The 21,569-nt window shown below is 40.6% G+C and overlaps 4 protein-coding genes across 4 annotated transcripts; 2 read left to right on the top strand and 2 right to left on the bottom strand.

The window, feature by feature from the left end:
• Positions 1-989: 989 nt before the first annotated feature.
• On the bottom strand, positions 990-8,601 carry cpsf2 (cleavage and polyadenylation specific factor 2). The gene is made up of 15 exons (XM_058073451.1): positions 8,475-8,601; positions 8,155-8,321; positions 7,911-8,070; positions 7,726-7,831; positions 7,003-7,132; positions 6,803-6,918; positions 6,384-6,571; positions 6,019-6,309; positions 5,472-5,572; positions 4,998-5,201; positions 4,763-4,915; positions 4,456-4,678; positions 3,551-3,865; positions 2,240-2,374; positions 990-1,371 (listed from the first exon to the last, which is right to left on the bottom strand). Exons 2-15 carry the CDS (start codon positions 8,301-8,303, stop codon positions 1,279-1,281), a joined length of 2,364 nt encoding a protein of 787 aa, XP_057929434.1. The 5' UTR covers positions 8,304-8,321; positions 8,475-8,601; the 3' UTR covers positions 990-1,278.
• Positions 8,602-8,726: 125 nt separating this feature from the next.
• On the top strand, positions 8,727-10,736 carry LOC131141680 (NADH dehydrogenase [ubiquinone] 1 beta subcomplex subunit 1-like). Its single transcript, XM_058091613.1, has 3 exons — positions 8,727-8,882; positions 9,307-9,451; positions 9,548-10,736. The coding sequence occupies exons 2-3, from the start codon at positions 9,312-9,314 to the stop codon at positions 9,582-9,584; spliced, it is 177 nt and encodes a 58-aa protein (XP_057947596.1). The 5' UTR covers positions 8,727-8,882; positions 9,307-9,311; the 3' UTR covers positions 9,585-10,736.
• riox1 (ribosomal oxygenase 1) lies at positions 8,980-20,723 on the bottom strand. The gene is made up of 15 exons (XM_058091612.1): positions 20,585-20,723; positions 19,977-20,126; positions 19,698-19,912; positions 19,526-19,625; positions 19,340-19,453; positions 13,520-13,626; positions 13,345-13,452; positions 12,323-12,357; positions 12,061-12,239; positions 10,772-10,876; positions 10,551-10,692; positions 10,346-10,466; positions 10,172-10,271; positions 10,015-10,101; positions 8,980-9,942 (listed from the first exon to the last, which is right to left on the bottom strand). Exons 1-15 carry the CDS (start codon positions 20,675-20,677, stop codon positions 9,883-9,885), a joined length of 1,716 nt encoding a protein of 571 aa, XP_057947595.1. The 5' UTR covers positions 20,678-20,723; the 3' UTR covers positions 8,980-9,882.
• On the top strand, positions 15,280-17,765 carry LOC131141648 (uncharacterized). The gene is made up of 2 exons (XM_058091611.1): positions 15,280-15,367; positions 15,446-17,765. Exon 2 carries the CDS (start codon positions 15,609-15,611, stop codon positions 17,499-17,501), a length of 1,893 nt encoding a protein of 630 aa, XP_057947594.1. The 5' UTR covers positions 15,280-15,367; positions 15,446-15,608; the 3' UTR covers positions 17,502-17,765.
• Positions 20,724-21,569: the final 846 nt, after the last annotated feature.

Below are 21,569 nucleotides of genomic sequence, written 5' to 3' on the forward strand. Positions count from 1 at the left end.
TCTGAGCACGTGCAAGGTTGGAGAGAAATGGTGGCAATAAAGAGAAGGAGGGGGGGGGTATTTTGGCATGTGTAAAAGTGGCATTCCACATCTGCCTTGTGTTACAGATCTATCCTGGGAATTCGCACGGTGCTGCAAACTTAATCAACCGAGTCAATGTACCACCACGGCTGCAGCTGACGCATCCGGTCCCGCTGTGGACGCCCCGCCATCGCCCTTCCGTCCTCACGCCACCCTCTTATCGCCCATCTTTCTAATACACTGCTACTATCCAGCGTGCCCAAAATAGATAAGGAAAACAAGCTGAAATCTGTTTGGCTGCGGCGGCCCTAAAATGATAAAAGAAACGGGTAATCCAAGCTCATGGCATGGCAAGGCCAAGGTCTTTTCAATCCCACTTATCACTTCAGGGACAATGTCATATCAGCACAGTGTGATACATGAACCTGCTGCATGAGCACGCTTGATACAGTAAGGCAGGGAGTGCAAGAAACAGCTGGAAATGTTGATCTGCTTTTACTGCAGCTGACATAGGACGCAGCATTGTAGTATTTCCAACTAACGGAAATGAGGGTGGAAGTCAGTAGTGGGCACCGGTGACGACATACTGTATATAATTCAGCAGTAGGATTAAGGCATACAGATACTCACTTGAATTAAATTTGACAGAGGTCGGAGCAGCCGCAGGGTAGTTGTGACAGTCTGATGTGCAACAGCGAAGTATTTGCTGCTATGCTCCACCCACCACCTGAAATTAAAAAAAAAAAAAAGAAAAACAATCAACATTGCAGTTTAATCATGTCCATGTGTCCAAGAAATATTTATTTGCAGTACCTGATTGGCAGTTACTTCTTATCAGTTGGAAGAAAAGCGGTAAGAAAACTGGTAACAACCCTAGTTGTGTATAAAGCATATCAAACCTTTGTTGTGGTTTATTACAAGGAAACGTGTCATGTTTGTGATATCAAAGACAACCCCAGGCGGTCAGATATGGAAAAAGAATTGTATATTTAATGTGAAAATAACATGGAGCAGTATCTCTCGTCACATACATGATCAGTCCGGGTATAAACAACAACAACAAAACAGCTGCTCCAAGCAGTAGAGAATGTTACCTGGAGAAAATATATAAAAAAAAAAAAGTGAAACTGTACAATGGATGCAGTAGGGACACAGCTGGAGGTACCCAAGGGCCAGAGGGAGCTCAAGTGTGGGACGGTCATCTCCTCTGGGTAAAGTCCTCATAAAAGATGTTCTCTGTGGTGTCTGCTGCTGCTGCTATACTACAGCGTATTGCTGATACAGCAGCTCCCGGATCTTAAAGTAGTCGTCGCACAGGCAGCCTTCCAAACCAATGCGTCCCGCCTCCGTCTGGACCCAGAGCACAGAGAATACAGGGGTGATTATTTCATTAAGATTCTTTTAAGACCTTATAATCACTGTGGGTGGCACAAAAAGTAAAGAAATGCTATGAAATATACACATGAAAAAGCTTGAGATGTTTTCTCACTTTGACTTGCACTGACGTCAACTTCCTCCAAGTGTCTCTGTGAGTTCATTTTCTGGGTTGTGTCTATTTTAAGTTCTTGTCAATTATACATTTTCTTGTTGATGTCCTGGTTTGCTCATACGCTTCCTTTTATTTGAGTTGTTAAGTTCTACTCGTGGTTCTTTTTTTTTTTCTCTCTCCCTGAGGTGGGACTCTTCGTAAGCCTGTCCTACTTTGGCAAGCTGTGTGTGTGTTTTCTTTGGGTTTAATGTTATGTCGCATTTTGTTAACAGCGACTATTATTTTTTTACCCTTGAACCACTGTCGTCTTTGATTTTTATCAGTAACAACATGGGCTTATCGTCAAGAGCATTGCTGCTGAAAAGATGACATTTTTAAACCTCATTCAGCTCCAAACTGGAAATATGGCAATCAATATTGACACTGGAATATGCAATCAATGGCAAAAGCATTCATGTGTCAAATTCGTGATTCAGCCCCTTGCACATGGCTGTATTACTGACATTTGCTTGACTTTGTGGATTATTTCAAGTAGTTTTGCTAATTTATACCATGCAAAGTGGTGGTTAGAATTAACATGCAGGAGCAGCATGAGATAAAAATAAATGACATCTTTGTTAAATACTGGAATGTACATGCAAGTGTGTGGTACACTTCAATATAAGATACTTAGTGTTTTTTCCTCTGACATTTACTTACAACAACAAAATAATATGGTCAGCTACTCACCCTGCGGACAGCCACCAGGTTGTTGCAGACCAGCACCCCTCCCACAAACTCTGCTTGGATGCCTTCTCTGAGCAAGACCTGCTTGAAGTCGGACAGGCGAGGCTCGTTGATGAACACTGACTGATGTCCTGGCATCTGGACGGAGTACAGCAGAGCATGGGGGGTGTTGGACACTAACTCCAAGGACAAGTTGGATTGGTTTCATGTCCTTGTGAAAATATTAATACTTTATACTTAACATTAATTACACACATCTCTAGTCAATACTCCTTATTTATACTATGTAGACCCTGAGGTTGAGGTTGAATTGTCCCTTTAATTGAGTTTTTACGCCAACATTACACTGATGTCGCATAAGAAATGAATGACATCACATTTGGTTCAATGTGCTTTTACCTGAGTAAGTACAGGTTAGTATTTTTAATGACATTGGATATATGTTTGATATCAATGTGGGTGTCATGAGAGTTCTCCGTCAGGAAAACTAGCATAAATACATAAATAATTACAATAAATGAAAATGAAGTTGATCATTTTGCTGGCCTTATATTGCCATGTGCATGTGTGTCTGATTTACTCGTTTCTTGCCATCAAACAGGCAGGAAGTGTTCACTCTGCATTGGTTCGGCACCTAGATGCCTAGATAGAGTAAGACCTCTGGGGGGGGGGGTGGGACTGCTAGCATAGACATAGCAAATGAGTGGTGCCTCATGAGGAGCAATGCAAGGTAATGTAGAAATTAGGGGAAAAAAATACTATAAAGCCATATGCCATAGCCCCCGTATGGGAATATTGATGAACAAGGTGAGCCCACCAACACAAATGAGCCAGTGTGCTGAACTTATTTAGAAGTGGCAGCAATATAAAAGGCAACAAAAGGGCTTTGTTTTTTTGTGACTCTGTTAAAATATGACTGGACATTTTTATTTATCATTGTACTTTTCATGTTTTCGTCTCACACACTGTGTGTGACATGACTAAATACCAAATACCATATACAAAATACCACATTGCAATTTATAGCACGCTATGAGATAGCACTGTTTGTATGGGATTTTGTCTTTAGTCATGAAAATGAGACCTTTTTGCAGGCAGACCTTAAAAAGTCATATGGTGCTTGGAGTTCCTCCTCAGGTCAAGGTAATTGCATAAAAGTGACATGAACTGAAATGAGGTCAGCCAGTCTGAGGGGCAAAGTAGATTCTGCTAAAGGCATAACCAACTTCCCAATGATGCTACTGATATATGCATGCAAAAAAAAACACCTTTGATCTATAAATCAAGAAAATAAGCCTAGATTTTTTTTCTCACCTCATATGTGGGCAGGGGCTCTAGTGTGGGAATGACATCACTCTCCTCAGAAGGTTCCTTCTCGTCCTCTCCAAACAGGTTCTTCATGGCCCGCTGAGCTGCAACCGCTACAGAACTGTGGTCGACATCAAGCTCTGGAGCGGTGTCCATGGCCAGCTCGCCGTCCTCTAGTTCCTCTTTCACCCCTTCCTCCAGCAGCACACCCGTGTCCACCTTCACCACGCGCATGTCCAGCACACCGTCGATCCACGCCAACTCTGTATCTTTGGCCTTGCAGAACTGCAGGGAGCTCACCAGGGAGTCTTTCAACCGCACCTTCAACACAGAAAATAAACGTTTTTTGTAATAAGTTATTAGAATTCATAGTATTTAAAAAAAATATTTCCATGTCAGAAAGTACTTCCAGTTATGCATCAAATGTTTGTGTACTTAAATTCTGTGTTTATGTTACATTTTACTGACTAATTAGTAAATTATGATTTATGCTGCAGCACATACAGGCAGCAATTGAATAACTTGCGCCCTCTGCTGGTTACTCCCATGTAGTAAAAACCATTAGGCTTCCCAAAGCTTCAGACTAACAATGATACAAATGTTCAATCAATGAACTCGGACATCAATTGTTAAATAATAATAATTACAATTTCATTATCATGCCCGCTCCCAGTTGGAAAACATGACAAGCTGTGTAAGGTGTCAGTTTTTAAAGGTTTGAACCTGTCTATTTGAATTAAAAGCAAATTGCTGGGAATTAACAGGAATAAAATTAACTTCTAATCCTAATGTATTGGTTGGTATAATGTATTGGTTCCACGCATACTACAAATTACTTGGGAATGCACACTGCATTCATCATAAATTGTCCAACCTGCCCAACGTCTTATCTTATGAATGAAAAGGCTGACCTGGTAGATGTGAGTCTCACTGGTGGCGTCCACAGTCTCTTGCAGTTTAGGTGTGTACACTTTAATGTCCTTGCTAAAAGCTTTGCAGGACTCAGCCAGGTCCAGACTGGCTTCAGGGGGTCCGTGAACAATCACCAGCTGCCTGGGCTTCATCTGATTTATGATCTTCTTGATGGAATCACCGTCGGAGCGACCTTCATAGTCTATGTATGTTATTCGGGCTCTACAGGAGACGAGAATCATTTGGCAAAGTGATTTAGTTCTCCTATGTGAATCTAAAAATAGCCACTATTCACTGATCACTGACCTGATTTCAAGATTTTCAATGCTAGAAACACATTTAGTGGGAACGACGGAGAGGTCCTGATCCATGGGCTCATTGCCGTTGGTCAACCCCGATTCCAGTTTGCTTTTCTCCTCCTCTGTAGCTTGCAGTTCAGGAACGAGAAAATCTTCAATCCTGAAATCAAACTGACCGTTTGCACGCAGTAGCTACATTTATCTGGCAGTTTCGGCATTGCCGTCTCTATTATTTGGGATACCTGATGATCTCGCCATACTCGTCCCATTTGATTCTTTCTTCGTGCGCCGGGAACATTGGGTAGGACTTTTTGGCTTGTTTGAAGAAACTGCCTTTGCGGTTCCCCTCGCCTTTCATCATCAAGTCGTGGTGTTTGGTTTTCACTACGGTTGGTTGATCCAGGTCGTCGTCCATGTCGCTCTCGTCGCTGGAGTCCACATCGACCCTGCAATGGTGAAGGTATACCTTGTTGCTAACAGATTTTCCTAGTCACTACTTAATTACACATCCTTATTAGTTTCAATTGAATTGACCATGAACTACAGTGGTACTTTGTTCTATAATTGCATATAAATGAATGAAACACATTGTGTCATTGGAAACAGTCACAACAAGAATCATGTCTTCCAAGAAGGTAAAAGTAACCTTAATCAATGAAAGAAGAACAGTAACAGTTCCACTGCATTTTTGACTTTTCAGTTCACTCTTGACTTACTCTTTTGCTTGTTCAAGTTTTTTCGCCGCTTCTTTCTTTATTTTGTCATTTTCAAGGTATTCTTCCAGTTCTTTGCCTTCGAGCTTCACTCTCTTTCTCACCTGTCGTGATGACACAAGGGGGACGCACACAGAACACGTTTCATCAGTTTGGTCTGAGCATGTGATATGATACTATGTATCCACTGCACCGTACCTACTTGGTTTAACACGGTTTAATTCTCTACTGATTGCTATTTGTAGTGTCTGTTTGGAAGTGTGCCAAGCTGATAGAATATGGGGGACTACAGCATCACTGTAACATTTTACTATACATGGCCAGAAAATGTAAATATGAAGACATTCGCTACTGTTAGATTACCCTGAGTTATACTCCCAAGTCTTGCGGCTGTCCATTCGGGACGCCCTCAATCTCTTCTTGAATGAAATTGTTACTGTTTTGTGATGTAATATTTTGAGAAAAGCTACTATTATGTGGTTCAAAGTAGCAATACAAACTCCTGGGGAAAATCTGAATCTGTAATAACATTTCTGGCTTTCCTTCTCACCTCCAGATCCAGCATCTTCTCTCCCGGGTGGTCAATGAGGTAGCGAGACAGTGTCCCAGGTGTGGTGCGATAAGTCAGTATGACGGAGTGTTTGCTGTCTTGGCACCACTTGATGAAGAGCTCTCGAGAAAATCCAGACTCAAGGTCCGGCTGGCTACAGAGCACCACCTTCGGGTTGGGCACACGAGCCAGGTCTGCTAGGCTGTGGCACAGGGTCAAGTGTCGGAACTGGAAGGGATTGTTTCTCTTGTCCTCAAAACACCTCATGAGCTTGTCGCTCATCCACTCCACCTGCGGACAACGTGTGGAAATGAGTGAAATGTACTATTGCAGGGAAGTAAAATGAAAATATCAGTGAACGATACCTGGGACTTTGAGAACTCCACAACATTGTAGCTGACATTGTTAAGTAGGGCAAGCGGGTAAGCTCCAAGCCCGGCGTCTTTTGTCCTCCAAATCTGGTCCAGGAGCTGAGCCAGCTCCAACACCCGCCCAGCTGTATCCACGGCGATAAGCACATTACCATCCCCACGGAGCGTCTCCATTACATTGGCTTTGCAGAGAGGTAATAAAAAGGACAGGGATGAGAAACACATTTTTCACATTACTGTGTACTTTTCTACATATTGGCCACTTCCCCACAAACTACAACCACAATAGTAAACATTTTGATCAATAAATTAGTACATTTCTTGACAGTACGTCTTGATAGAGCTCTTGTACTGAAACGGTATGTATTATAGAAGAGAATACACAACAATAGATACTCATAAAGATAACTTACTGAGTAGCTGTTCATCTCTTTGCTTGCGGCGTGGTTGCACGTATGCAGCATTGAAGGAGTCGGTGATAAGCAAGGAAGGACGACTGATGCTCTCCATGGTGCATCCATTCAGGTGGCTAGAACAGAAAAACAACCACAAACACTATGGCAGCCACACCATCATTTTTACATTTAATTTTTTTGCATGTATGGGTTCTCACATTTCTCTCTTGTGATTGAAGTCCACAGCATAAACAATCTCCTCCTCCCCATCCTTCACGATCTTCCAAATAGTCCCGCCAATCATGTGACCAGCTGGGAGTGGTGTAATCGAGAGACCATGTCCCTTACCTAGAAATTACACAAAAATGGTGTGATTTATACAGTCCATCCCTACATATACCTTTATGCTGATTTTTAAAATATATACATATTTGTTTTAATTTGTGGATAAACACACCTTTTTGCACTTTGTTTCCAAAAAATATTTTTTTTTCCACTGATAATCATGCAGAGCATGAAGCATATAATAACATTAAGTGTAAGATGGCGGCACCGTGTGGTTAAAGCAGCACAGTGTTATCCATACATTTATTTGCGGCGGCCAACCACAAAGATTTAACACTTTAACACTGTTCTTTTTCCACACCCTTAACCCTTCAGACACTGGAAATTAGAAAAATCATCAGTATGACCCGAAGTTTGTGATGGGAGTACATTCTGTTGTTAAATAAGGTTCACAATGAGATAATGTCACACATTAGTAATGACACAAACCAAACAGGAACATTTTGCCCGTTCACACAGAAAACAGAGTTGTGCATCATTGCCAATTAAACAAATGAAACATTTGCGAGGATCTCAGAACATGGCCCTACAATCTACTGAATATAAACACAAGTGATGGACAATGTTTTGTTAACAAAAAGCAAATTCAAACTCACCTTTCAGATTGACAATCTGTGAATACTTTAGCTGCTGAATTTTATCAAAAGCGCTGTCCACATCATCCAGGGTGAACAGAGTGAAATCTTCACTGTTGTTTCGTGACTACATGAGAAAAGGAACAGTTACCGAAGAGTTATGCTGTACAGTTATTACTGTACTTGCACCCATGGCCATTTCTTACCTGATAAAGATCATACATAAACATCTGGCCCATCTTATAAACTGGTATTGTTGCATATATGGTACAATTTAGACCCAGTTTTCCCACAGCATATGGCAAAGCTCCCAAGTGAATGGGATCAGGATGGGAAAGGAGCACAGCATCAATCTGGTGAACATGCCTGCAGGAGCAAAAATAAACATTACATTCACGTCTTCGCGTTAACTGATGTAATAATAAATACAAGTTGGAATATTGCAGTCACCGCTTTATGGCATCAATAATGTCCATTGAGAAGTTTTCATCCCAGCCACAATCCAAAAGGAAGCGGAATTCATCCACCTGGAGAAGGTAGCAGAGGGCAGACTCCTCCTGAACCCCTGACAAAGCTGTCAGCTTGATAATGGACGTCATTGCTGCTCATTCGCTGGTCTGAAAGAACGTTTGGATTACAAACTGTCCGACAAAACAAAACAACACGAGCTAGCTTAGCATCATTATGGCTCAAGTTAACTACCCGGCAAGTCTATTAGCTAATGCTCAAGCTTTTGGATACAATTAATCACTTAATGATGATAAACGTACCATTCCTTTGTATATTGTAGAATTGCGCGTTCAAACAAAAATAGTTTTTTGTGTAATTTCAATATTTAAACAGTTTGGCTAGCGTCGTATAACCGCGACAGACAGCCATGTTTGCCGCTGCATCATGTGTCAAAGGGCATTAGGAGGTACCAAGTTGGTATCAACCAAGAACTCAAATTCAAAACAATGGCAAATTGTTTCAGTAACATTTATTTATTTTACCATTACAAAAGTAAACATATACTAATTATTTGAAATGTATAGTTTCTTGAGTATACGTACAATTCGTACATTTTATGTATGTATGTGTATTAACTCCCCCCATTCTTCTTGGCACAGATGGTAGAGTCAAATGTCCTCTATCCGTTGAGTGTATAGCAAAGGCCACAGCTTGCTGCAAGCTTTAAGGTAAAACATTTAATAGGAAACGTGTGTTTTATCTATGGCTACGAACGTATTTTGAAAGAACATCTGCTGTGATTATTTTACCTTCTTTATAGTTAAACTAAAAAAAGTATATCCCGTACTGCTAATATAAACTAGCTAGGCTAGACGACTAGCTAGTGCGGTGGCTGTAGTATTGGTTGTAAATAAACAGATTTAATGGTCTATATAATTGGCGGTGCTTATTAAACCTTCGCAATTGTGTTAGAGTTCATTCTATTTGCACAAGTTATGAGGACGATAGTGTAATTTTGTTGGTGTCATTTTTAAAAGATAACGGAACGTCACTCAGTGTGCACTAGCTAAAATGGGCACATTTCTTGTCCCCTGGCTTGCAACATGCTAGTCACGTGATCAAGAGGCATAACAATTGTTTATCTCATTACAGCAATCATGGTCAACTTTGTAGCGTTTGCCCGTGAGCACTGGGTGAACATATTGGTGCCCATGGGTTTTGTCATCGGATGGTACTTGGACAAACAACAGGACCAGAAGCTGACAGCTTTCCGGAACAAAAGCGCTTTATACAGCAGGTACAGTATGAGTCCATCCTGATGATATGTTACGGTGTTGTGGAGCTAGTATCGAATATATTCATTCATATATTCATTTATTCCTCCTCTTGACAGGGAGCTGAAGCCTGGCGAGGAGGTCACTTGGAAGTAGACTCCCCAACCAACCCTGGTGTGCGTCTTCTGTGTCTGTAGTGTGAATGGATAATGGGTGCCCCTCAGATGAGACTATTTAATTATTCTCACATCATACATCTTTGAGTTGTATCAACCAACAATAAATGTACTTCACCACCAAAGATAAGGTTTGATTTTTATAAAACAGGAAACAGTAAATTGTTCTGTATGGGTATCTGCACAAAAGAGGTCAGTTAATATTTTGTATACAGGTCAATTTGAAGGTTGAGTGAAACTAACATATGACCTTGAAGTTATAAGTGGTTGAATTAACGCTACTGAGGTCTTGCAGTCTGAATAATCCCCTTCTCAAAAAGCAGCTCTGTCAAAGAAATCTGGTGGTGGAAAGAAGCACAATGTAAATTAGACTCGTATACAACAGTTAACGATTAAAAAAAAAAACACACCTTGTCCCGTGAAGCATCACATGGGAGATGTCCTACACTCACAAATTTGGGATAAGAATGGATCAGAAACTCTACGGCATCTGTGTGCTGCAAGGGAACAAACTTGAAGGACACTTGAAACAACAAAATCCACTTTTCGTATGCTCATATCGTATACCTCGAGTTTCATTTCTAAACTTTTCATCTCCTCTTTGTGATAAACTCTGCAGTTTTCCGTTGTGTAGTAAAGATGGACAGCATCGCCATCGCTGCACAACCTGAAGGAAAATAAATGTTAGGAATTAAAAGTCACTATTTTTTTTTTATGCCATGTGACATTATGAAATTATACCTGGCACACCCCGCACGAATGAGTCGAATCCGGGTCTGGCTTGTGAAATGTGTACCTGCATCGATGACTCTCCCATGCTCCCACCTGGCAGGTGCCCCATGCACACTGCAGGTAAGTTCCTCTGTTGGAGGGAGGCATGTGCGTTAGTTAAACAGCTGAAAAAAAAACTGCTTTACTCTGGACTAAAGTAGTCGCTGTCGGGTACCTGCGGTGAGCTTTGGAGGCAGGCAGTCGTGCAGGAAGTCTCTGGCTTTGAGATCCACGGCCGCATCGACTGGAGCAAAACTTTTCAGCTTGCTTATCAGGGTATCAATCTTGGAGAAGAATTTGGTCCTCCGTGGATCGTGCTATATGAGAGCATTATGAGGCCGTAAGAAAAAACAAACAAAAACATAGAATGTTGATACTTGTTGAAGAGGCACATACCTTGTCGGAATTTTGCACCCCCATATATGAAAGGTAATCCAAGGGTAAACCTTGTCTGAACTCCACATCCTCTTCCATGGCTACCTCAAGCGCAGCCGGGACGAGCTGCAAAATGATCATCAAAACAACGGCACTTACATACAGTAGCTTCTATATAGTCCTTTATATTCTTTGGTTCAGAAAAATACGTTTTTTAATTATGTTGAATTATTTAAAAAGAGCTGGAAATTGCTGGAAATCACAACTTTTTTGGGCCCCATGGTGGTTTATTTAGCGGTCACACGCAATAAAAAAATGCACAGACAGTGAGTCGGCATCATGTAGCGCCAGTTGGTGCCAGTTTGCGCCAATGCAATCTGCTGTGCCGCCTAGTGTCACCAATAAGGTGCCTAGTGGTGTGCATGGGCTCAAACTGCCTCCCAACTGGCTTTTGGCGGCCCGTAATGGCGGCAAGAAAATTTCAAAATGTTTAAAATCTTCGTCACGTGTCCACCAAGAGGAACCAAATGTCGACCGGAACCACTGGAATGTAATGGCGTTGCCCCAATGATGCTAGGAGTCCACTGGGCCGGTGCCAGTTCGCAACATTGCAATTTGCTGTGGCGCCGAGTGTCACCAATAAGGTGCCTAGTGGTGTGCATGGGCTCAAACTGCCTCCCAACTGGCTTTTGGCGGCCCGTAATGGCGGCAAGAAAATTTCAAAATGTTTAAAATCTTCGTCACGTGTCCACCAAGAGGAACCAAATGACAGTGAGTCGGCATCATGTAGCACCAGTTGGTGCCAGTTGGCGCCAATGCAATCTGCTGCGCCGCCTAGTGTCACCAATAAGGCGCCTAGTGGTGTGCATGGGCTCAAACTGCCTCCCAACTGGCACGTGGTGGCCCGGAATGGCGGCAAGAAAATTTCTAAATGTTTAAAATCTTCGTCACGTGTCCACCAAGAGGAACCAAATGAAGTGAGTCGGCATCATGTAGCGCCAGTTGGTGCCAGTTCGCGCCAATGCAATCTGCTGTGCCGCCTAGTGTCACCAATAAGGTGCCTAGTGGCGTGCGGTGGCTCAAGCTGCCTCCCAACTGGCTGTGGTGGCCCGTAATGGCGGCAAGAAAATTTCAAAATGTAAAAAAAATGTTGCCGAATTTTTGCCAAATTGACGGCAACATGCAGAGCGAACATTAAATTCGGCGCCACTACGCGCCAATCACATAATTTTGTATATGTGAATTCGCAATGGAATCCTTTGTTGATATGCAGCTCTTTCTACCTTGCATGTCTTGGTTGCGTAAGTTACCTTCTGCAGTAAATCTCCCCAGCTGTTCTTCTGGTAGGAAGAAACAGTGACGTGCAGGGAGTGTGCGTCTGACAGGCAGTTGCCCTGGTGGATGAATCCTCGAGGAAAGTAGAGCAGATCTCCCGCCTCCAGGACCACTTCCAGAATGGGCTTCCCGATCTCTGCCTGGTCAAAGTTAGCTGGAAAAGCAAACACAAAAACAGTCAAGTATTTGAAATACTGTTGGAAAGGATTTGTTATCATTTTTGTGTTTTGCACTTACGGCTTGAAAGCACAGGCAAGACCTCATCGTCTGACCTGAAAAAATATGATATTTTTTTAATAAGTCAAATATGTGGACTTTGCATGGGTTTTCTCAGGGTACTCCGAAAAACTTTCTGAAAACATGCTAGGTTAATTGGCAACTCTAAATTGTCCATAGGTATGAATGTGAGTGGGGATGGTTGTTTGTCTATACCAGGGGTCTCAAACATGTGGCCCGCGGGCCAAATGTGGCCCGCAGGACATGAGTTTGAGGCCCCCGCCTTGATATGAAAATTTAATGTTAGTGCGGCCCGCGCAAGTTTGATATGGATGCTGTATGGTATCATGTACCCAGAAAAAATTATTACGTTTGATTAATGTTCATGTTAAAGGTTAAATAACTGTTAATAGTTATCCTCCCTATCCGTGTGGAAGTGGTAAGTTTTTGGCTATTTAAGTTTAAAGGAAATAACTTGAAGGCTACCGTTTAGGTCGCTAGCTCTCTAGTTTGCGAGTTAGCATGTGTCTCAAGACCCTGCAGTTGCGTAATATGTTGTAAATAAAAAAAGTATAAATGTGACTATAGTCGTGTTTTGTCATGTCTACAGGGCTCTAATAATGCTTTGTTCATTTTAATATGAAAAAAAATAATTTGTCTACCCACCAACTATTTGTGGTTTCTTAAGTTTTTATTATTTGCCGTTTTATTATTATTATTATTATATTTATTTATTACTGATTGATTGATTTTCTTTATTCTTGATTTGTTTATTTATTTTCCATCTTATTTTGTGCAGAAAAATTAAAATTAAGATATTTGAGAACAGTTGAATGTTTTATCAGAGCTTTTATTGTAGAAAATCGGAACCAAAGCACTGAAAAAGTTTGTATATTTTTCTGTTTTTCATAAATGTGTTTTTTTTTTTTGGAAAACCTGATGCGGCCCAGCCTTGCCCAGACCCTAGCTCCAGTGGCCCCCAGGCAAATTGAGTTTGAGACCCCTGGTCTATACTGTATGTGCCCTGTATTTGCATATCTCACCTTGGGTTGTACACCCTCCAGTGCTTCTTTCCCTCCAGCTGAATCACAAACGCCTCAATGTCATCATAATGTGGAGCGAATCCTTGCGTTCCGGGCGGCGTCAGGTACCTGGATTCCGTAAAAAAACATGACTCCAATGCAAACCGCCATCAAATTGAGAAAAACTCCTACTCACACATTGGCTCCTGCCATGCTGCCAAAATATTCCTGCAGGATGGACAGCACATTCCAGACGGGGGAGGAGAAAGCCTGAGGATTCAGCATACGGAGGGAACAGCCATTCTGGAACACCCAAGTAAAGCCACAACTGTCAGAAGTGAATTTCAGCAAAGTAGGAATATTTAAAACCTGTTTGTGACTTTGTAATACGTTTTTTTTTACATTAGAGCCCTCTAGACATGAGCTAACACCCCTATAGTCACCTTATACTTGTATTACCCAATATCACAGACATAATAAAAGTAAATAAAACATATATAAGACTTATACTTGAGTGTGTGTTGCTATCAATGTGTTCCCAAGGGGAGATGAGTGAGTGGCGGACAGGAAGAAATGTCAGGGTTCAGTTTCAGCTTGCCATGGGTTCCAACCCCAACAGTAGCCTGTTTTTATATTATGGATTTGTATTATTGTGCTTATAATTCAATAAAGCTGTTCTGGTGATCAAGTCTGGTGCTTGTGTGTCTCCCAAAACATTACAACAGGGGTCTCAAACTCAATTTACCTGGGGGCCACTGGAGCTAGGGTCTGAGCAAGGCTGGGCCGCATCACGTTTAAAAAAAAAAAAAAAAACGCATTTATGAAAAACTGAAAAATATACAAACTTTTTCAGTGCTTTGGTTCCGATTTTCTGCAATAAAAGCTCTGATAAAACATTCCACTGTTCTCAAATATCTTAATTTTTATTTTTCTGCACAAAATAAGATGAAAAATAAATAAACAAATCAAAAATAAAGAAAATCAATCAATCAGTAATAAATAAATATAATAATAATAATAATAAAACGGCAAATAATAAAAACTTAAGAAACCACATTTAGTTGGTCGGTAGACAAATTATTTTTTTCAGATTAAAATGAACAAAGCATTATTAGAGCCCTGTAGACATGACAAAACACGACTATAGTCACATTTATACTTTTTTATTTACAACATATTGCGCAACTGCAGGGTCTTGAGACACATACTAACTCGCAAACTAGAGAGCTAGCGACCTAAACGGTAGCCTTCAAGTTATTTCCTTTAAACTTAAATAGCCATAAACTTACCACTTCCACACGGATATGGAGGATAACTATTAACAGTTATTTAACCTTTAACATGAACATTAATCAAACGTAATAATTTTTTCTGGGTACATGATACCATACAGCATCTATATCAAACTTGCGCGGGCCGCACTAACATTAAACTTTCATATCAAGGCGGGGGCCTCAAACTAGTGTCCTGCGGGCCACATTTGGCCTGCGGGCCGCGTGTTTGAGACCCCTGCATTACAGTATCATAACTGATTGAATACCACGTCAATGGCTTTGAATGCTTCATATTTGTATTTTTGTTCATTTAGCCATTCTTGTCTTTGAAAATATTTAATTTACGTAAAAATTGTGCAACATTTGCTTTAATACGGATATGTAATAGCTCATATTCAACCATGAAACAGCATAACTGATTAATATGTTCTTGAAATACCAGTAATAGGGTAAAACCACAAAATTCTAAGCAAAGTCAAAATGGACTGTTAAAAAGAAACACTATGACTGCACATATAATTCATCAAAGAACATGAGAATTGTTATGACCGCAATGATGCTAACGATACACATCTTTCAAAAAAATTGGCACTAATGACGATGATGGCGATGTAACCGATGTCATAACCATAATGCTTAAATGACATATATCTGATGGGTATGTGACATGCACGATGCGAATAAAGCTAGTTGTAGAGAGTACTTTATACCAGAAAACTGAAGACACGACTGAAATGATTCGGTACCAGAGAAGACCCGGAAGACCACAGGTATGCAAGGATAATTGCTGGTCCCAAGTTATTATTGGACTGAGTGGTGTTTTGACACTATTCCTCTTTTGATCTTAGGTAATCAACCTAACCTGACAAATAAATTCATTCTCTACGATCAGTCAAAGTCCAAAAGATCTTCGCGGTTCATAACCACGGATCATTAATTGGAAAGGGGAAGACACAAACAGCCTTAAAATTCCTAACTAGCACTGCTGTCACAAACTGAAAACCATAAAAAATGGAGGACAGAATAACAGAACTTCGAAAGCAAAGGTCTACCGCCAAAAGTTGCCTGGTAAAAAAAGCTTCCCTGATCGCTAAAAAGGCAGGCGGAATGAGCGAACAAGAATTACGAGAGGAATTCACTAAACTCAACCACTACCATAACAGATTTCTTGACCTTAGCGAAGACTACAAAATAGAACTTGGTGTATTCCAAACGTCGGATGACAAACAAGTCGCTCTTCAGGAGTATTTGGATAAGGACTCCAAAGAACTTTATGCAAAGTTTTCCGAAGCTGAGCAGATTATCCAGTTTAACCTATGGACAAAATTCTGTAATCTCGCATCGATAATCCAAAATGCTGAAATGAGTTGTGACGAGATTGAACACGTGTCCACTGACACCAATCCAGGTTACTTTAAAGCACTCCTGGGCATCCTTGAGAAACGAATCAAAGAAATAGTTTGGGCTCGGTCGATTTGGGAACAGTGGATACCAGCCGATCAATTGCAGGACTTCAATCGCAGGATCCGGAAAATTAAAAGCACAAAACAAAGAATGGAGTTTAAAGCGGTGCGGGTGATTGCCCCACAGATAAGAACTCTAACTAGAGGAAACTTAATGCAGCCACCAGCAACCCAATCAGGAAAGATGAACGCTACCGGTCTTCCCATCTTCAACGGCGGCAGCAGAGACTTTTACCGATGGAAACAAGACTGGGAATCTCTGCAAAGGCAAGGAAACCCATCCGGTTCGTCTGAAGCGGTGAAAGCACAGCTAATAGAGAGCATCGATGAAAAGATCATAAAAGATCTAAGTCTAAGGTCCTACAGTACGGACAAAGACATATTCAGAGCTTTGGAGAGCAAGTACGGCAATAAGTCAGCCATTAATCTTGATCTTCTGAAAAAACTGCAGGACTTACCTCCCGTCGAGGGAAACGATCCAAGACAAATCTCTGAACTTCTTACAAACATCGAAAAAGCTTTAATAGATTTAGCGGAAAATTCACTTACCATACGAACAGTGGAAAGTAAGTTACCCAAACCCATCCAAGAGGCTTGGCTCGTTTTTAAAGATGACCCGGAAAACAATGTCTCAACAGTCAACCACTTCAGCAAATTATTAGCATTTTTGAAATCTCCAGAAAGCATCCTCGACAGAACGGAACAATGGAATATTCATTACTCGGAGAAACCAGAAGACTCCGATGTCTGCGGGAAATTCGAAGGACTTGGACTACAAGAGAAAAGGGCGCCTGTGACCAAGTCAGGAGCTTGTGAATTGTGTCTAAGGTGCCATGATGGTGAAGAACCGTGCAATAACACGTACCTATGCGACAACAACGTCTGCATGAGAGATCACCATTACCTTCCAAGTCCGATAAAGGAAAAGGACCATGAACAAAAAACTGATGAAACCGGAATACTGTTGAAACACTTGTCCAATTTTCCACTTGAAGATGTAGAAGAAATCAAGAAAGCCCTTATGTGCTTGTCCAAATACTCACCCGCAGATGTAGACATCATCAAGAAGGCTCTTAAAACCAAACCAAGGCATGAAGACACCTCAAGGATGGGTGAACATGCAGCCACCAATGTCAACACTGAAGACAAACCAGCCGATTGTATGGCTCAAGGAGAAAACCCATCCTCTGACATAGTCCAAGAAGTGGTTGAAAAACAAGACCATCTTGAAAAAGATGCCCATGATATGCTGACCTCTCAAGAAGCTGAAGAACGCAGCTCCAACGATGGTCAAGAAAGACATGACCAAACCTCTCAAGATGTCGAAGAGACTATAAATACAGAAAACTTCTCCCCTGAACCGCAGCTTGGATCAGACCAAAGTGAGAAGGAAAAGTCTGACCTTGAAGATGAAGACAACAAAGCCGTAGAGGGAGTTTAACAGCTTGCGTCCAGTTAATGTCCATTCTAGATTTGATCAAAGTTACTTAAGATTTGTCAGATCAAAACACGCTGACTGCTTATGACGTGTGGTCGTCTTGTCTAATTTGGACCTACTAGGTAATTACTAATAAAATTAGCAATCAAGAAGTGGGCGATGTGATTTTTTTTTTCCTGTGAGGCCCAGAATTCCGTACGGTTAAACCCAAACAGATTCATATCTAGGCCCAAATTCAAATTAAATAGATTTGAATCTTTTCATGAAATGGATCACAAGTTCTAGAAGTAGAATTCAAAGAAACATTAGCATAGTAAAATTTTTTGCCATTTACATTAGCACACAATTACAGTTGTTATGCTTGGGTTAGCATGCCAACATTAGCATAGTAAAATTTTTATCCATTTACAATAGCAGACACTGGAGTTGTCATGCTAGGTTTAGAATGCCAACATTAGCATTAGCAACATTTTTAGCCATTTACATTAGCAGACAAACAAAGCCGTAGAGGGAGTTGAACAGCTTGCGTCCAGTTAATGTCCATTCTTACATTTGATCAAAGTTACTTAAGATTTGTCAGATCAAATCTCGCTGACTCCTTATGACGTATAGTCGTCTTGTCTAATTTGGACCTACTAGGTAATTACTAATAAAATTAGCAATCAAAAAGTGGGAGATGTGTTTTTTTTCCCCGTGAGGCCCAAAATTCCTTGCAATATGAAATATATATGAACATTTTTCATATATATTTTTCTATATATATGAAAAAGGAACCAGAAATCCGGTGTCTTCCACCACTAACAAGACTGGTCATCTGGTTTAGCTTAGCTTAGCCTTCTGGCTGTCCAACCCATATACAGGCCAGTGTTCTCCACATAGCTAGTACCCAAATAAACAGATAGACTATGATGTACTAGATAGATGGACTAGATCAGGGGTCTCAAACTCAATTTACTTGGGGGCCACTGGAGCTAGGGTCTGGGCGAGACTGGGCCACATCACGTTTTCCAAAAAAAAAAACGCATTTATGAAAAACAGAAAAATATACAAACTTTTTCAGTGCTTTGGTTCCGATTTTCTACAATAAAAGCTCTGATAAAACATTCCACTGTTCTCAAATATCGTAATTTTATTTTTCTGCACAAAATAAGATGAAAAATAAACAAATCAAGAATAAAGAAAATTAATCAATCAGTAATAAAGATAATAATAATAATAATAAAACGGCAAGTAATAAAAACTTAAGAAACCACATATAGTTGGTGGGTAGACAAATTATTTTTTCAGATTAAAATGAACAAAGCATTATTAGAGCCCTGTAGACATGACAAAACACGACTATAGTCACATTTATACTTTTTTTATTTACAACATATTGCGCAACTGCAGGGTCTTGAGACACATGCTAACTCGCAAACTAGAGAGCTAGCGACCTAAACGGTAGCCTCCAAGTTATTTCCTTTAAACTTAAATAGACAAAAACTTACCACTTCCACACGGATAGGGAGGATAACTATTAACAGTTATTTAACCTTTAACATGAACATTAATCAAACGTAATAATTTTTTCTGGGTACATGATACCATACAGCATCCATATCAAACTTGCGCGGGCCGCACTAACATTAAACTTTCATATCAAGACGGGGGCCTCAAACTAGTGTCCTGCGGGCCACATGTTTGAGACCCCTTGACTAGCAGTGAAATTGTCAACGAAATGTCGTTGCCTGGCTCCCGTATAATACCAGAGACAAAAGATAAATAATAAATAATAATGTGGAGAATAAATAGATGACATCAAATATGAACTATATTACCAATGTATAACCTATTTACCATACCTCATAGAAGTCCCACACAGTGAATGGCAAAGCTCTCCCAGGAGGATTGTGTGTTTCCCTCTTGCCGTCAGTGTAGCTTGTGACATCCAGATTTACTCCATACTGAACATCCTCCTTTATTAAAAAAAAACAAAAAAAAACAGAAAAATCAGTCCTGCAAAAATATGGAAGAAGGAAGATCCTTACCTGTCTAAGAATACGATCAAACTCTTGTGTTGAGAATAATCCCTTGTAGTAATCAGTATTTTTACGCTGGACAACAACGGGTTTCTTTTCCCATGTTTCCCTTAGAGAAGAAAAAAGTAACATTATTTTGATGTTAATTTGATGTTATTGTGTCTTGTAACAAATCCTGTACCTGAAGAAAGCCTTGGCGGGAATGGGGTCGATCAGCCACTGGAAGAGCTTGCTGGCACGGTCCCTGCTGTTGTTTATTTTTGCCAGCTCATCCAGTAACACATTTAAGGCCTGCCCTCCTGCTTTTACGCTCCCTTTCGCGGGCAATGGCTTCGCCTGCAGCGGCTTCGCCTGCAGCGGCTTCGCCTGCAGCGGCTTCGCCTGCAGCGGCTTCGCCTGCAACACCTTCAGACTTAACCACACAGTTCACTAACATTTAACTAATTCTATGACTACTCACATCAACGTTACTCCGTGTTGTTTTTTCCTCTGCTCCATGACTTCTGGCTCGCTTCCGTACTTTCTTCTTTTTCACCTTCAACGCAGGATCAGCGGCGTTAACATTAGCATGTGCAACCCCATTCTCCTTTTTCTTTTTCTCTGAGGACACCTAGAAAAGACAAGGAGGAACAAGAGGAAGCTTAGAACTATGTAAAACGGGGGTGTCCGTACTTTCCACTGAGGGCCACGTATGGAAAAATCACACTAAACTAGCATTAAAAAACATGTTCAGGTGAGAAATACGCGTTGCAATTTTACAAGCATAAACTAGTTACAGAAAAAAAATGCAATGGACCGTAAATAGCCCCCAGGTCGCACTTTGGACACCCCTGATGTAAAGAAATGCACATTCCCGGATGCAAGTCAATACAGTAGGATAATACTGCCTACATTACATTACTATAATGGGCAAGCATTGGATTGAGAAGCACTAGTGTTTTGTTTATTGTCCGTGCTGAAACAAGCACTGAAAGGCACTTAGCAGATAACTAGCAGTGGAGTATGAGCTACAAACAGCTACAAGTATACCATTAAATATACACATTACATAATTTATGTGTATTTTACCTGTATTGAACGTTTCTTAGCGGGGGGTGGCGAGTCTTCTGATAGTTTCAAATATTGATAAAAGGCAAAAGCCGACATGTGTTTTCGCTCCATGTTTTTTTACAATGACGTCATTAAACTGCGACTCCGTCTTCTTCGGGAAATATGTAAAAAAAAACTCTGTAGCGCCCCTACTGGTTTGTCGGCTCAACTGTGTAAAAAAAATAAATAAACATAAGGTAAACTGACCTTACTGACCCCCAATTATTCACATTGGGGCCTTCCAGGACTGTAAATAGGATCAATATTGCCAACTAGAGCGTACCATTACGTAGATAAAAAAAAACACTTCACTGCTCAAATAAAATGTTTCTCCTCAGCTGGTGATACAATTACACCCGTCTCCAGGAGCGCCGTGGTGGAAGGGTAAATTGCTGGAACACCTACTGTATAGGTTGGATCAATACACACAATGTGTTGGCCAAGTGATGCAAATTAATCTTGTGTGTCATCGCCTACGTCAATGTATAGGTCACGGTTATGCATTTGCAACAAGTGTTACATTAAATTACATCGCATATTTACGCTTGCACAAGTCGGGAATAGGGAGAAGCATAGCTTATTTAACAGTTTATTTATTTCCTGTATATAACATGACTGTTTTTCTGTGTTGGTTTAGTGAATAAAGGGCGTTTCTGTCATGACTTATATCCATAAACTCATTAAATGCATTTGCTAAACGTAGTTTGTTCAAGTTGGCTTTTCCTATGAATTTTTTATTCACCTCATAAAACGTGATGTAAAATGCTGCAATGTGGAGTTTCACCACAAGAGGATGCTGTAAATTCACATTTGTTGCTTTGTCTGTTATCGTAGTACAAATTGTTTTGTGTGTTTTTAAACAGTTTTTTGTTGCTTTATTGCAACCCTTTAATAAGTCATATGTGCTCTATTTGCTATATGTCATTTACTGATATATTTATATATTTATTTTACTTTTATTATA

The sequence above is a fragment of the Doryrhamphus excisus genome, chromosome 1, assembly GCF_030265055.1.
Source record: "Doryrhamphus excisus isolate RoL2022-K1 chromosome 1, RoL_Dexc_1.0, whole genome shotgun sequence".
Lineage (NCBI taxonomy): Eukaryota > Metazoa > Chordata > Actinopteri > Syngnathiformes > Syngnathidae > Doryrhamphus > Doryrhamphus excisus.